The sequence below is a fragment of the Stomoxys calcitrans genome, chromosome 1 (genome assembly GCF_963082655.1).
Source record: "Stomoxys calcitrans chromosome 1, idStoCalc2.1, whole genome shotgun sequence".
NCBI classification, from domain to species: Eukaryota; Metazoa; Arthropoda; class Insecta; order Diptera; family Muscidae; genus Stomoxys; species Stomoxys calcitrans.
Genome location: NC_081552.1, coordinates 32,781,715 through 32,798,293, shown reverse-complemented (window position 1 = coordinate 32,798,293; position 16,579 = coordinate 32,781,715). Strand labels below are relative to the sequence as shown.

At 39.2% G+C, this 16,579-nt stretch overlaps 1 protein-coding gene across 1 annotated transcript in view; it reads right to left on the bottom strand.

The window, feature by feature from the left end:
• Positions 1–205: 205 nt before the first annotated feature.
• The window catches only part of LOC106094284 (uncharacterized), a 40,344-nt gene continuing 23,970 nt past the window's right edge, over positions 206–16,579 (bottom strand). The window contains exon 3 of the mRNA XM_059369649.1: positions 206–3,089. Within this exon, the coding sequence (XP_059225632.1) occupies positions 368–3,089 (2,722 nt within the window). The 3' untranslated portion in view covers positions 206–367. The remainder of the gene's footprint in view (positions 3,090–16,579) is intronic.

Genomic DNA, 16,579 nt, shown 5'->3' with positions numbered 1-16,579 from the left:
ATGGTTCAGATGGGTTTATTTTTAGATATTGCTAGTGTACTTATTAGTATTTGGTCCAAATCGGAACATAATTTGATATAACTGATATGGGACATAAGGTATGAAATTTTCACCGAATTTTGATGAAAGGAGGTTTACATATATACCCAAGTTGGTGGGTATACAAAGTTCGGCCCGGCCGAACTTAACGCCTTTTTACTTGTTTTCATAATTTCTGGGAAAATGAAAGTATTTCACAATGGAAAAATGCTGTTTATGCATATTTTAATTTTTTTTAATTTAATCCTTTTTTGCTGTAATAAAAACTTAAAGAAAAAAATCGACAATATGATTTTCTTAATATTTTTTCCCTATGAAAAAATTACTACTAGTTACAATTCTCCTCAACTTCCATGGGTAGACTGGGAGCCTCTTCCTTTGCTGCTTCAATTTCGGCTATCTTATAATGACCCCAGGCATACGTATCAATGCCATTGGGTGCTATATACCTCTTGTCATCATCACCGCATAGGGTTACTTTGTTTATGCTCTGCGTGTAGACCTCATGTTTGTGAGATCTAAAAGTCAACATGTCAGCATAGAGTTTTCGTTTTTCCATCAACACCTGGCGGTAAGTATCAATGGTGTATCTTTTGAGTATGGCCTTCTTGACACCCTTGGATTTTTTTATTTGCTTGGAATTTTCCACATTGATGGCATACATCTTGGATCTCAGACCCACAAACTCGGTCATAATTTTTCCACAATTTTCATCCTTCATCATGCCCAACACTTTCTTGTTGACCGGGGGAAAATTGAATTGATTATCTGGCTCATATTCAGAGGTATCAAATTGGGTCTCCAAATCATTTTGGGTTAGGGATTCATAAAAGTTTTGCTCCTGGAATGTGTAAACAAATGAATCTGTGTCCATATAATTGAGCGATAGACTATCGCCGAATTTCTTTTTCATGAAATCATAATGGAAGTCATACATCTTCCACTTGGAAAGATCCAATACACTAAAGCCCAGATAGATGGGTTTGTCGTAGAGGACAGAGAGACGATTCATTTGTATGGCCGCCATATCTTCCGAAAACACAGTCAGACTATGGAAATTTGGTTTGGCAATGAAATCTCGGGCACCCAAACGATTCTTGTTGGTGCGTTCCCAATGGTTGACAATGCGCACATCCTTGCGTTTGTCCACATTTTCCATGGTCTTGCCGTAGACAGCATTGTTGAGCAGCTTAAAGAAATCCTTTTCAAAGGCATTTTTAGCCAGCGCCCTATGACGGTTGTTTTCCATAATGTACTTCTCCAGCCATGGCTTTTGGCAGAAGGATAAGATGCGTCTAACGTTTTTCAATTGTAGACCATGTCGCAGGCATTGCTGTAGACTGCGATAATGTAGGCGATATGCCTGTTTGGGGTTAAGATCTGCTATTAATTTCCTGCATTTAGAGCCCTGGACCAATTTGTTTTCGGCACAAAAGGGCAAGTCATTGTGGGCATCGTGTAAATGCGAAGGATACTCCAGATCAACTTCATACATAAAGCCCTGATCGCCCTTCGCGGCAATGCTTTCTATAAACTCTTGGCGGGAGAACTTCTCGAAATCAATTCCCTCCTCCCATTTGAAGCCACCGTAGGGCAGACATTGCGACATGGCATAGCCATATAAATTATTGGCATCCAAATACATGAGGCACACCGAAGGTTTGCTCTCGTCATAGGCACTCATGTATTTGTTATTTGCCACTGTGTGCCTTTTGCAGCATTGGACTAGGCCGCCTCTGATGCCGTGCTTAAAGAAATTGAACATATCTATATCGGTGAGCAGCTCCAAATTGATTTCTGTCATACGCAGCATGGCATCCCAAGAAAGACCCGGTGCCGTAAAATAATGACAGGCATCCAAACAATGTATGCTGCGGCAAAGCGCTCTAAAGTTCTCAAATACATCGGCCAGTATCAGGACATCTGCCTTTAGGTACAGCTCCATATAATCCTTAAGAGATTCGCAATTGAATTTGGCCCACACCTGCTGGGCATGCTGATACTCTGCCACTGTGCACTCTTCATCGCTCATTGAATTGTAAAAGGCCTCTCTAGCAGGCAAGTCCTTTTCGTTTAGCTTCTCATGCGAGGAAATGTAATCATAGGGATAAATGCCTTTCTTTCTCATCAGCTTGAATTGCTCGTCGTTGGGAAACATCGAACGCACAATGTGAAACTCTTTGTCAGTCAAATTCTCGGCCAGCGATTCCAAACTGGCTGCCATAAAACGAAATGAATCCAAGAATCTCAATTCCAATCTGCTGTAAGCCTGAGACCCTTGTCCATCTGCCACACTCATTTGTATATAAAGCGATAGCGACACATACAGTTCCCTGTTCAGAGGTATAACCTTGATTTCACCCTCGTGCTCCACCAAATTTTTGGCAAACATATGGGCATCATACGATGAGAAATTATGGAAATATATGGGGATGAATTTGGGAATCGTATACTTTAAATTGCAATCAGTATGCGCAGCCCCCCTATACAAACCCGTCAAGTGGCAATGATCTTTCACTTTATCCTTTATCAAAGGTCGGTCGCATATGTGACAATTTGTGCTCTCATTAAATTGGTGCAGCTGCAAAGTCGTTAATTTTTTCATTTTCTTTTTCTGATTCAAATACTTGTTGTAGATATCCTTGCAGTCTCTAATGATATACTCTACGAATTTCTTAGAAGCATCTTCACCAGTATATGACTCAAACCTGTTTAATCTTGCATCAAATGAGCATTTGATGTAATAGCCAAAAGCGCAAGGATCATGCTTTTTTATGGGCTTCTGTTTGCTTGCTTTCGCTCCTTCCTCTGTTGGCCCCAAATCTATCAGCGCACTTTCGAAATCAGCATATATGGCAAATGGTACATCCAGCTTTCGGTGATGTTGTTTAAATTTTAAAAAGGCTTCATCACCTTCGGGTAGCTTAGTTACTACCTTAGCACATTCTGCCTTGTGATTTTCCAAATGTAAGCTGGTGGAAAAATGCTGTATACATTGGTTGCATATAAAAGCTTTTCCATGGTGTTTACGTAGTTGACCACTTAACAATCTGCAAAAGTAAAACAAAATTACAAAGAAGTACTACAGTATCACTATGAAACACAAACAAGTATGTAGATGTGTGCCATGTTCATTCAGGCTGGCCGAATTTTTTAACTATAACTATTGGGTTGCCCAAAAAGTAATTGGGGATTTTTTTTAAAGAACGTAAATGCATTTTTAATAAAACTTAGAATGAACTTTAATCAAACATACTTTTTTTACACTTTTTTTTCTAAAGCAAGCTAACAGTAACAGCTGATAACTGACAGAAGAAAGAAAGAAAGCAATTACAGAGTCACTAGCTGTGAAAAAATTTGTCAATGCCGACAGAAGAAAGAATGCAATTACAGAGTCACTAGCTGTGAAAAAATTTGTCAACGCCGACTATATGAAAAATCCGCAATTACTTTTTGGGCAACCCAATATTACTTACTTACTTTAATTGGCTATAACAGAACATTTGTTCCACTAGCCGAACGCAGAACAGCGTTCCAAGCGCCTCGATCTACTGCGCTCATTCTAAAACCTCCGACACCAAGTTTCGAGGTGTCTCCCACCACTTGATCTTTGCATCGGGCTTTAGGTCTTCCCGGTTTGCGTGTACCACCGTGTTTGCCATTAAAAAAGACTTCTTTGCTGGAGCTTCTTCATCCATTCTGACAACACGACCTAGCCAACGCAGCCGTTGTATTTTGATGCGTGTAACTATGATATCGTCGTTATGCAGCTCGTGGTTCATACGTCGCCTATATTCTCCATTAACGCAAACTGGTCCATATATTTTACAAAGAATCTTTCTCTCAAACACTCCAAGTACTGCCTCATCTGCCTTTACCAGTACCCATACCTCAGAACCCTATAACAACACGGGTAGTATCAGTGTCTTGTATAGTGTAATCTTTGTCTGTCGAGAGGTGGCCTTGTTTCTAAACTGCTTACTTAGTCCAAAGTAGCATCTGTTTGTCAGTATTATTCTTAGCTTTATCGCTAAACTGGTATCATTCGTTTCGGTTACGGCGGTGCTGAGGTGGATAAAGTTACTGACTATCTCATAGTTGTGGTTCCCAACTTTCTCCATATTCTTTAACTGCTCGGTTGAATAAGGCGTTTTGGGATGGTTTCAACCATCGATTTCCATTTACTGCCAGACCCATTTTCACTGGCCACCGTAGCGCAGAGGTTAGCATGTCCCCCTATGACGCTGAACGCCTGGGTTCGAATCCTGGCGACACCATCAGAAAAAATTCTCAACGGTGGTTTCCCCCTCCTAATGCTGGCAATATTTGTGAGGTACTATGCCATGTAAAACTTCTCTCCAAAGAGGTGTCGGAGAAGGGGCCTCCTTGGTACCGTTCATTGAGCTTAAAATGTGAATCGGACTGCACTCATTGATATGTGAGAAGTTTGCCCCTGTTCCTTAGTGGAATGTTCATGGGCAAAATTTGCAATTTTACCAAACTCAGACATGGCATGAAATACCTTTGAACGTAAAGGGGTATCGAAAGCGGCTATGTAGTTAACAAAGAGATGGTAGGTGTTTATTTGTATACCCTCCACCATAGGATGGCGGGGTATACCAATTTCGTCATTCTGTTTGTAACTACTATATATATATATTCTATATATTCTTGATCGTTGCGACATTTTATGTCGATCTAGCCATGTCCGTCCGTCCGTCTGTCCGTCCGTCTGTCTGTCGAAAGCACCCTAACTTCCCAAGGAGTAAAAGTAGCCGCTTGAAATATTCCACAATTACTTCTTATTAGTGTAGGTCGGTAGGGATTGTAAATTGGCCATATCGGTCCATGTTTTGATATAGCTGCCCTATATACCGATTTTGGGTCTTGACTTCTTGAGCCTCTAGAGGGCGCAATTCTTATCCGAATGGAATGAAATTTTCCACGACGTATTTTGCTATGATATCCAACAACTGTGCCAAGTATGGTTTAAATCGGTCCATAACCTGATATAGCTGCCATATAAACCGATCTTGGGTCTTGACTTCTTGAGCCTCTAGAGTGCGTAATTCTTATTCGATTTGAATGAGATTTTGCACGACGTGTTTTGCTATGATATCCAACAACTGTGCCAAGTATGGTTCAAATCGGTCCATAACCTGATATAGCTGCCATATAAACCGATCTTGGGTCTTGACTTCTTGAGCCTCTAGAGGGCGCAATTCTCATTCGATTTGAATGAAATTTTGCACGACGTGTTTTGTTTTTATATCCAACAATTGTGTTAAGTATGGTTTAAATCAGTCCATAACCTGATATAGCTGCCATATAAACCGATCTTGGGTCTTGACTTCTTGAGCCTCTAGAGTGCGTAATTCTTATTCGATTTGAATGAGATTTTGCACGACGTGTTTTGCTATAATATCCAACAATTGTGCCAAGTATGGTTTAAATCAGTTCATAACCTGATATAGCTGCCATATAAACCGATCTTGGGTCTTGACTTCTTGAGCCTCTAGAGTGCGCAATTCTTATCCGATTGGAATGAAATTTTGCACGACGTGTTTTGTTTTTATATCCAACAATTGTGTTAAGTATGGTTTAAATCGGTTCATAACCTGATATAGCTGCCATATAAACCGATCTTGGGTCTTGACTTCTTGAGCCTTTAGAGTGCGCAATTATTATCCGATTTGAATGAAATTTTGCACGACGTGTTTTGCTATGATATCCAACAATTATGCCAAGTATGGTTTAAATCGGTTCATAACCTGATATAGCTGCCATATAAACCGATCTTGGGTCTTGACTTCTTGAGCCTCTAGAGGGCGCAATTCTTATCCGAATGGAATGAAATTTTCCACGACGTATTTTGTTATGATATCCAACAACTGTGCCAAGTATGGTTCAAATGAATAATACTTCTAATATTTCGCTTGATGACCAAATATCTGCCCCTTCTTTCTCAAGACATGATTTGATTTATCTGGCTTACAATTTCACTGTGTCAACGACAAGGGATATAACATTGGACGTATCTATGATGCAACAGTCCCCATTCGGACTTAGATGAAGAAATCGGATACTAAGCATTGATTTAATTCCACTATTAGGAATTTTATTCGTTACAGGGACCTAGCCTACTCCAGGTGGTAACGTTTTAAAATGCCTGAACTTTATCAGAAATTCCGCGCGGCAAGACATAAAGTTAATGAACTCAGTAGTGATGCAATATTACGATATTATTCTTCTAAATATTATTCGGCATTTGACACGAAAGGCAAGTGGAGGGTTATAAACGATATCGGGATTGGAAAATCCAAGGCAATTTCTAATTACCATGGTGGTATAAATGAATTGAATGAAAATTTTGTTAATATTCTGACCTTAGATATAGACTCAACTTTTTACCAAGACACTAATAGGCTTTCAGGAAGCACAAATGTTGTCTGCTGTTTTGAGTTTAGATATGTATCGCACGACGAAGTTTTACATTGTCTTAGATCAGTCAACTCAAATGCTATTGGTCTTGATAACATTGACTCAAGATTTATTAGAATATTAGTTCCTTACCTTCTACCTTATTTTACTCATCTCTTTGATTCAATTCTAATCTCCAGTGCATATCTAATGGGAAAAAATCAAAGATAATGCTAAACCCTACATCGATTTCTGTCCAATTTCTATATTATGTTACCTCTCGAAAGTTGTCGAGAAGATTTTGCATAAACAAATGTTCGAATATCTCCATCATGAATCTTTGTTGTCCGATGGACAATCCGGGCTTCGTACCCATCATAGTTGCGTTAGTGCATTAGTTGAAGTTTCGGAATCAATTAGAAGCAAAATTGATGATAGCAATGTTACTTTTATCGTCCTATTAGATCATTCAAAGTCTTTCGACTCGGTTGAACATCATAACTTATATATGAAGCTCAGAAGAATTTTCAATTTTAGAGCCAATTCTAGAGCCTAAGGGGGTTCCACAAGGCTCAATAAAAATGTCCGCTCGTTTTTTTCTCTCTACGCAAACGATCTTCCTACCCAGCTGGTTCATAGCCAAATCCTTATGTATGCTGATGACGTTCAGATATTTCTTAGCGGCTCTGTTAATAATATTAGTGAATGCGTTGCAAAACTCAACAAGAACCTGTCCCATGTCTTTTAGATGGGCTACCGCAAATGGTTTATTTCTGAACCCCCAGTAGTCGAAAGTGATTGTTATTCACAAAAATAAAAGATTTAGTTTGCGAGACCTGGATATCACTATTAATCAATAGAAATTTTATATTGTGGTAGGTGTAGGTGTGATTTTTAACAGTTCTTTAACTTGGTCAAATCATCTAAATGCTATTGCCGGGCAGACATATGCAAAGCTGCGTGCACTGTGAATAACACACTCTTATACACCAATCGAAATACGAATTCTGTTAGCAAAGACATATCGAATTCCTAGTCTGATCTATAAGTGTGAACTTTTTTCAAACTGCGATTCTCTAATAAGTATGTCTATGGTACAAGAAGGACTCAACATGTTTCTCACTTGGCTACTTCCCTTATGGCTGTAGCTTCGACAATCCACTTAGAACTAGTTCTCTACTATTCTTACATAAAATCATTAGGAAGGAAACACCTAAATACCTCTATGACAAATTAATATTTGCCCGATCTAGAAGGAGTAGGAAACTTTTCCCTTTTAGAAGCAGGAGCTTAGTATCTGAATGACAGTTTTATACGCCTTTGGAATACTCTTCCTCACAATATCCAAAACATCAGCAACGCTCCAATTTTTTAAAAAAAGGCTTTCCCTTTTTTTTGAAAATAGCTGTTTTAAAATTATTTTTTTTTTCTCATAAACAATATTATTTTCTAATCTATTCTAAAATTTATTTTAAATATTTCACAAAATTCCAAAGTTTATTTTTATCATTTTCTATAATGATATTTGAAAATGTTTATTGTTTAATATTATATTTCTTAAGCAGGATACATGACTGTTCTCATAAGCGCGAAATTGGCATAAAACTTTCGAGTCAAATAACATGGGGGGAGGCCCCATCCTAAAGCCCGCCCGAACGGACATGTCTACCGATTGGGACAATATGGGTATCAAGCAAAAGGTATTTAAGAGTAGAGTACGAACTTGGTATCCAAAGTTCACCCTAAGTGTTCGGGGGGTCCCCCACCCCAAAAAACCCCCCAACAGGACTCTTTCACCTCTTTGGGCAATATGGGTATCAAATGAAAGGTATTTACAAGTAGAATACAAATCTGACATAAAAGTTTATTTTTTGGTTTGTGAGGCGCCCAGGATAGAGTCTGGGACCGGCGCACCCACTAAATAACCTTCAATAGGACGTGTAGTTCGTGCGGAATGATATGTGAATTAAAAGAAAGGTCTATGCCAGTAGAGTTCGAATCTACTGTTGATACAAGGATTCAAGAATCTGCGTCAAGTCCAACCGTCCTGCCGTTCGACAGGACATGTATATCCCGACAATAAAGGACTGAAATAAATTGTCTTTTGGGTCTTAGCGTTGGGGGGAGCAACCCTTTCCTCCGAATAAAAACAATACTAAACTGTCATGTGGGACGACTGAGAAATACTGAGAAATACTGTAAGTTCCATATTGTCCCAATCGATTCAATTTTACTTTTGGGTAGTACTTTGGAGGTAAGGGGGAGGGTCCGCCCCCCTTGCGCTATCAACAAATTATATGTTGGGAGTGGTCTGTGAAAATTTCAAAGAAAGTGTCTTAGCCGTTTTTGTGTCTATACGGAACAAACAAATTTACAAACTCACAAACAAACAAACACAAATTCGTTACGGTGAATGAACACATTTCGAACCGAACACTGATTTTGGTAATAAAATTCAATGATTTGCAATCGTTGCTCGTTAGTAAGTCTATTCATGATGAAATGTCAAAGCATACTGAGCATCTTTTTCTTTGACACCATGTCTGAAATCCCACGTGATCTGTCAAATACTAATGCATGAAAATCCTAACCTCAAAAAAATCACCCTTTATATAAATAGATGGCTGAATCAAAACGCACCTTCTTTTATACCCTCCACCATAGGATGGGGGTATACTAATTTCGTCCTTCTGTTTGTAACACCTCGAAATATGCGCCTCAGACCCCATAAAGTATATATATATTTTTGATCGTCATGTCATTTAAAGTCGATCTAGCCATGTCCATCCGTCCGTCCGTCTGTCTGTCGAAAGCACGCTAACTTCCGAAAGAGTAAAGCTAGCCGCTTGAAATTTTGCACAAATACTTTTTATTAGTGTAGGTCAGTTGGTATTGTAAATGGGCCAAATCGGTCCATGTTTTGATATAGCTGCCATACAAACCGATCTTGGGTCTTGACTTCTTGAGCCTCTAGAGGACGCAATTCTCATCCGATTTGACTAAAATTTTGCACGTTGTGTTTTGATATCACTTCCAACAACTGCAGTGAGTATGGTTCAAATCGGTTCATATTTTGATATAGCTGCCATATAAATTGATCTTGGGTTTTGACTTCTTGAGCTTTTAGAAGGCGCAATTCTTATCCGATTTGACTAAAATTTTGCACGTTGTGTTTTGATATCACTTCCAACAACTGCGGTTAGTATGGTTCAAATCGGTTTATATTTTGATATAGCTGCCATATAAATTGATCTTGGGTTTTTGACTTCTTGAGCTTTTAGAAGGCGCAATTCTTATCCGATTTGACTGAAATTTTACACGTGGTGTTTTGGTATCACTTCCAACAACTGCGTTGAGTATGGTTCAAATCGGTCCATATTTTGATATAGCTGCCATATAAACCGATCTTGGGTCTTGACTTCTTGAGCCTCTAGAGGGCGCCATTCTCATCCGATTTGACTAAAATTTTGCACGTGGTGTTTTGGTATCATTTCCAACAAATGCGGTTAGTATGGTTCAAATCGGTTCATATTTTGATATAGCTGCCATATAAACCGATTTTGGGTCTTGACTTCTTGAGATTTTAGAAGGCGCAATTCTTATCCGATTTGACTGAAATTTTGCACGTAGTGTTTCGGTATCACTTCCAACAACTGTGTTAAGTATGATTTAAATCGGTTCATAATCTGGTATAGCTGTCATTTAGACCGATCTTGGATCTTGACTTCATGAGCCAATAGAGTGCGCAATTCTCATCCGATTTGGCTGAAATTTTGCATGAAGTGTCCCGTTATGACCTCCAATAACTGTGCTGGGTATGGCGCAAATCGGTACTTAAACTGATATAGCTGCCATATAAACCGATCTGCGATCTAGACTTCTTGAGCCTCTAGAAGACTCAATTCTCATCCGATTTGGCAGAAATTTTGTACATCGGCTTCTCTCATGACCTTCAACATACGTGTTTAATATTGTCTGAATCGATCAATAGCTTGATACTGCTCCCATATAAACCGATCTCCCAATTTTGCTTCTTGAGCCCCTACAAGGCGCAATTCTTATCAGAATGAACTGAAATATTACATGACTTCTACAATGTTCAGCATTCATTTATGGTCCGGATCGGACTATAACTTGAAACAGCTCCAATAGCATAACAGTTCTTATTCAATATTCTTTGTTTGCCTTAAAAGAGATACCGCGCATAAAACTGGACAATTGCGATCCATGGTGGAGGGTATAAAAGATTCGGCCCGGCCGCACTTGGCACGCTTTTACTTGTTTAATATGGCATAGGGAGCCAGTGCCAACAAAAAATAAGTTTAATAGTTGAAAATCATATAAAGGGTTATTTTTTTGAGGTTAGGATTTTCATGCATTAGTATTTGACAGATCACGTGGGATTTCAGACATGGTGTCAAAGAGAAAGATGCTCAGTATGCTTTGACATTTCATCATGAATAGACTTACTAACGAGCAACGCTTGCAAATCATTGAATTTTATTACCAAAATCAGTGTTCGGTTCGAAATGTGTTCATTCACCGTAACGTTGCGTCCAACAGCATCTTTGAAAAAATACGGTCCAATGATTCCACCAGCTTACAAACCACACCAAACAGTGCATTTTTCGGGATGCATGGGCAGTTCTTGAACGGCTTCTGGTTGCTCTTCACTCCAAATGCGGCAATTTTGCTTATTTACGTAGCCATTCAACCAGAAATGAGCCTCATCGCTGAACAAAATTTGTCAAAATTTGAACACATTTCGAACCGAACACTGATTTTGGTAATAAAATTCAATGATTTGCAAGCGTTGCTCGTTAGTAAGTCTATTCATGATGAAATGTCAAAGCATACTGAGCATCTTTCTCTTTGACACCATGTCTGAAATCCCACGTGATCTGTCAAATACTAATGCATGAAAATCCTAACCTCAAAAAAATCACCCTTTATTTTCTAACGTCATTCATCGCTCAAAATACAACGAAACACAATACTACCATATTCAAAAAAAATAGAGAAGTTTTATTACCATACTCATACAAAAATGGAAAGAAAGTCACAGAATTTTGGTAGTATTTGAAGAGCAAAATAAGACGTAGTTAGATGGCGATATTATTTTCCTAAATCCGGACATTGTCCAACGTAAAGAAAAACCTTTTTCAGAGTATACAAGTAAGGTTCAAAAACAAACAGTTGTATTCATGGCTAATGAACACCTCATCAAGAGTTAATGGTAGCTGGAAGCATAAGTCTTAACAAAGCTGGAAAAAGAAGCGCATCACAAATTGTTTCAATGTTAATTTTAGAATCCGCAATAGCTACAAAAATGCTTAAAACTTTAGATTCTGAACCAAAAACACCTGTTCCGTATATACCTGAGGAAGCTTTAGCTCTTTATATTGATGGAGAATACTCCAAAGAACGAAATTGCAATATTTATCCATGCTACGATGTTGTTGCTAAAACAAGAACGGAGTGTTACCCCAGTGACATAAACGTATCTGAAAGTTTAACCGAAGCTGGTTTGCAAAGTCTTGTAGACCATACAGTTATATTTACGTATAATACAAGGCTTTGCAATAGCTTTTGAGGATCTCGTGACTGCAGGCAATAGTAACGAAAGCAATATACAAATGGGGATGTGACGGTAGACGGTAGTGTTTCCGATACTGGAACCATTGGTGAGCATTAATTTGCTGTATGCATTGTTCCTATACAAATTAAAAAAGGAGGCGCAATACTATGGCAAAATATACGACCCTTTTTATATTCCATTCTGCACGCCCATTAGCTTTTTAGCTGAGATAGAAAATGTAAATAGACAAATTGCACAAATTCTGCCGACAAAATTAAGCTGTTTTAAAGTAACGAACCCATTTCATGTAACCATGATCGATGTAAAAGTGTTTAATACTATAGCGGAATCATCATCACTGCCTAGTGGAATTTGTGGGTCGACACCAAAAAGGATGAACAATCTAAATCTTGTTCAACTGAGACAGCCACAAAACTATTCGTATGAATATGGATGGTCGACACTTCATGCTTGGATACGGTGATTCGAGTGTATAATTCATATCGCCTACAGAATACCAATAAAAAGTTTGCAAATTCGAGGTGAAAATAAAGAAATTGCTCAATAAACTAAAAGAAAAATTCATCATAAACTAAGAACACAAATGGCCGTACGGGATGACTATGAGCACCACACAGGCTGGAACTTTTAGTTCCGAGTTGTGTGGTGCCCATCGTTGTCACGGGAAGCTTAGCTGAAAGCTACCGGGCGCGTCCACAGGTTGCGGATGGTGGAAAGCTCTGTTATTATGCGGAGTAGCTGCAAATGCGGCCGCGGGCAGTCAGCGATTTTCGAGAGGAGAGTCTCAGTGAGGAGTCAGGTGGCACTGGCTCTTAACTAAATACTGAGTGTCAATGATACTCGAGATGACAAGGCGAGTTATTGGCGCCTTCAAATAACCAATGGCCAACATCAGCGTCTGTTCCCAGGTTAGGGGCGGTTTTCGAGAGGAGAGTCTCAGTGAGGAGTCAGGTGGCACTGGCTCTTAACTAAATACTGAGTGCCAATGATACTCGAAATGACAAGGCGAGTTATTGGCGCCTTCAAATAACCAATGGCCAACATCAGCGTCTGTTCCCAGGTTAGGGGCGGTTTTCGAGAGGAGAGTCTCAGTGAGGAGTCAGGTGGCACTGGCTCTTAACTAAATACTGAGTGCCAATGATACTCGAGATGACAAGGCGAGTTATTGGCGCCTTCAAATAACCAATGGCCAACATCAGCGTCTGTTCCCAGGTTAGGGTCTGTTCCCAGGTTGTTGCATCTTGGAGCAAGCGGCTCGCCACAACGAGAGATACATGCAATCCCACAGACCCATGCGGTTGGGGCGCTGGGCCAGTAACCCGCCCCCGGAAAACATAGAACTACTATGAAAAACAAAGGAATAGTAACAAGTAAAAAGGCGTTAAGTTCGGCCGGGCCGAACTTTGGATACCCACCACCTCGGGAATATATGTAAACCACCTTTCATCAAAATTCGGTGGAAATTTCATACCTTATGTTCCATATCAGTTATATCCAAATATGTTCCGATTTGGACCAAATACTAAAAGTACACTAGCTAGATCTAAAAATAAACCGATCTGAACCATATACGACACGGATGTCGAAAAGCCTAACATAAGTCACTGTGTCAAATTTCAGTGAAATCGGATTATAAATGCTAAAAGGCGCATATATAATAAGGCCAAGACCTTAAATCGCGATATCGGTCTATATGGCAGCTATATTCAAATCTCGACCGATCTGGGCAAAATTGAAGAAGGTCTTCGAACTCACTGTCTCAAATTTCAGCGACATCGGACAATAAATGCGTCTTTTATGGCCTCAAAACCTAAAACGTAGATATCGGCCAATATGGCAGCTATATCCAAATCAGAACCGATCTGTGCGATATTGCAGAAGTATGTCAAGGGGTTTAACTTAACTCACTGTCCCAAATTTTGGCGACATTCGATAATAAATAAGCATTTTATGGGCCCAAAACCATAAATCAAGAAATCGGTCTATATGGCAGCTATATCCAAATCTGAACCGATCTGGGCCAAATTGAAGAAAGATGTCGAAAGGCATAACACAACTCAATATAATATAATATAATAAATGTGGCTTTTATGGGACTTAGACCCTAAATCGGATGATCGGTCTATATGGCAGCTATATCCAAATCTTGACCGATCTAAGCCAAATTCACGGAGGATGTCGAAGGGCCTAACACAACTCACTGTCCCAAATTTCAGCAAAATCGGATAATAAATGTGGCTTTTGTGGGCTTAAGACCCTAAATCGGCCGATCGGTCTATATGGGGGCTATATCAAGATATAGTCCGATATAGCCCATCTTCGAACTTAACCTGCTTATGGACAAAAAAAGAATCTGTGCAAAGTTTCAGCTCAATATCTCTATTTTTAAAGGCTGTAGCGTGATTTCAACAGACAGACGGACAGACGGACGGACATGTCTAGATCGTCTTAGATTTTTACGCTGATCAAGAATATATATTCTTTATAGGGTCGGAAATGGATATTTCGATGTGTTGCAAACGGAATGACAAAATGAATATACCCCCATCCTTCGGTGGTGGGTATAAAAACGGACCCCCCCAACGTTAACGACCCACGCAAACGAAAAAAGGACCATGATTTGCGGATCTGCACCTGGAATGTCCGCACTCTTTATAGAGAAGGTGCAGTATACGCGCTGGCGGATGTATTAGAGAAGTACAAGGCAGACATAACCGCCTTACAGGAAGTGCGATGGACTGGGAATGGCGTCACTACATCACCAAACGGTGACGAACTATACTATAGCTGCCATAACACGAGGCATGAATTTGGCTGCGGATTTGTGGTTAGTCGAAGACTGAAACACCTAGTCTCCAGCTTTACTCCGGTGGATGAGAGGCTAGCCACAATCCGCATAAAAGCCAAATTCTTCAACATCAGCCCATGCCCCGACGGAAGACAAAGACGAGTAGACCAAGGATATTTTCTACGAGCGCCTAGACAAAGAATATGACCGCTGCCCCACCCATGATATTAAAATCGTTCTGGGAGATTTTAATGCGAAAATAGGAAAGGAAGAAATTTTTGGTCCAACAGTCGGAAAGTTTAGCCTCCACGAGATAACGTCCAGTAATGGGTTGAGGCTGATAGATTTCGCCGCGGCAAAAAACATGGTAGTTAGTAGCACCAGATTTCAACATAAAAATATCCACAAAGCCATATGGCTGTCACCCGATCAAAACACGAGAAACCAAATTGATCACGTTGTGATAGATGGAAGGCATTCATCCAGCGTGTTAGATGTACGATCGATCCGTGGAGCGAATATAGATTCGGATCATTACCTTGTTACAGCAAAGGTTCGCACCCGTTTGAACATGGCGAGGAAAGTACGATCTGACACTGCACGGAAGCTGGACATTGAAAAGCCGCAGACACAACAACTGGCAGCGGCATACTCCACTAGACTGACCCAACTGCTTGATGAAAGCACTGCTTGTTCCGATGATATAATGGCGCAGTGGCAAACTATTGCCCACGCAATGGAAAATGCCGCGAAATCCGTACATTAAGTTCTGCCGGGTTGAACTTTGGATACCCACCACCTCGGGAATATATGTAAACCCACTTTCATCACAATCCGGTGAATATTGGATAACTTGTGCACGCAAATTCGGCACGGACATTGAGTGATCTAATAAATATAAGTCACCGTTCAATTTTGTAGATCAAAATATTGGTCTTTTTTGGACCTATCTATATATTATATATATATATATATATATATATATATATATATTATATATATATATATATATATATATATATATATATATTATATATATATATATATATATATATATATATATATATATATATATATATATATATATATATATAAATATATATATATATATATATATATATATATATATATATATATATATATATATATATATATATATATATATAAATGAATTTGTGTTTGTTTGTTTGTGGGTTTGTAAATTTGTTTGTTCCGTATAGACTCAAAAACGGCTGAACCGATTTCTTTCAAATTTTCACAGATTGTGGGGAGTGGTCCGGAGGACTTACTATAAAAGTACGACCACAAAATAAAAGTGAACCGATCGTGACAATATGGGATTCAAATGAATCCCGTTTGTTTTGTTTAACCCTCCTACCCTAGTCCAAAAGTTCTATAAAAACATGGCCGCAAAATCTTTATATATATGTTTGTTTGTTTGTTTTTTCCGTTTGGACCCAAAAACGGCTGAACCGATTACCTCGAAATTTTCACAGACTGTGTAGGTTGGTCTGAAAGGAAACATAGTCTATATAATTTTTTGATATCGGGAGGGGGACGGACCTTCCCCCTTACCACAAAAGTACTACCCAAAAATAAAAGTGGACCGATCCGGACAATATGGGATTCTAACGAAAGGTATTCAAGGGTAGAGTACGAATTTCATAATAAAAGTTGGGTCCAGGTTCCTGGAGGGGCCGCCCCAGCCCCAAAATCACTTAAAATAGGTTTAT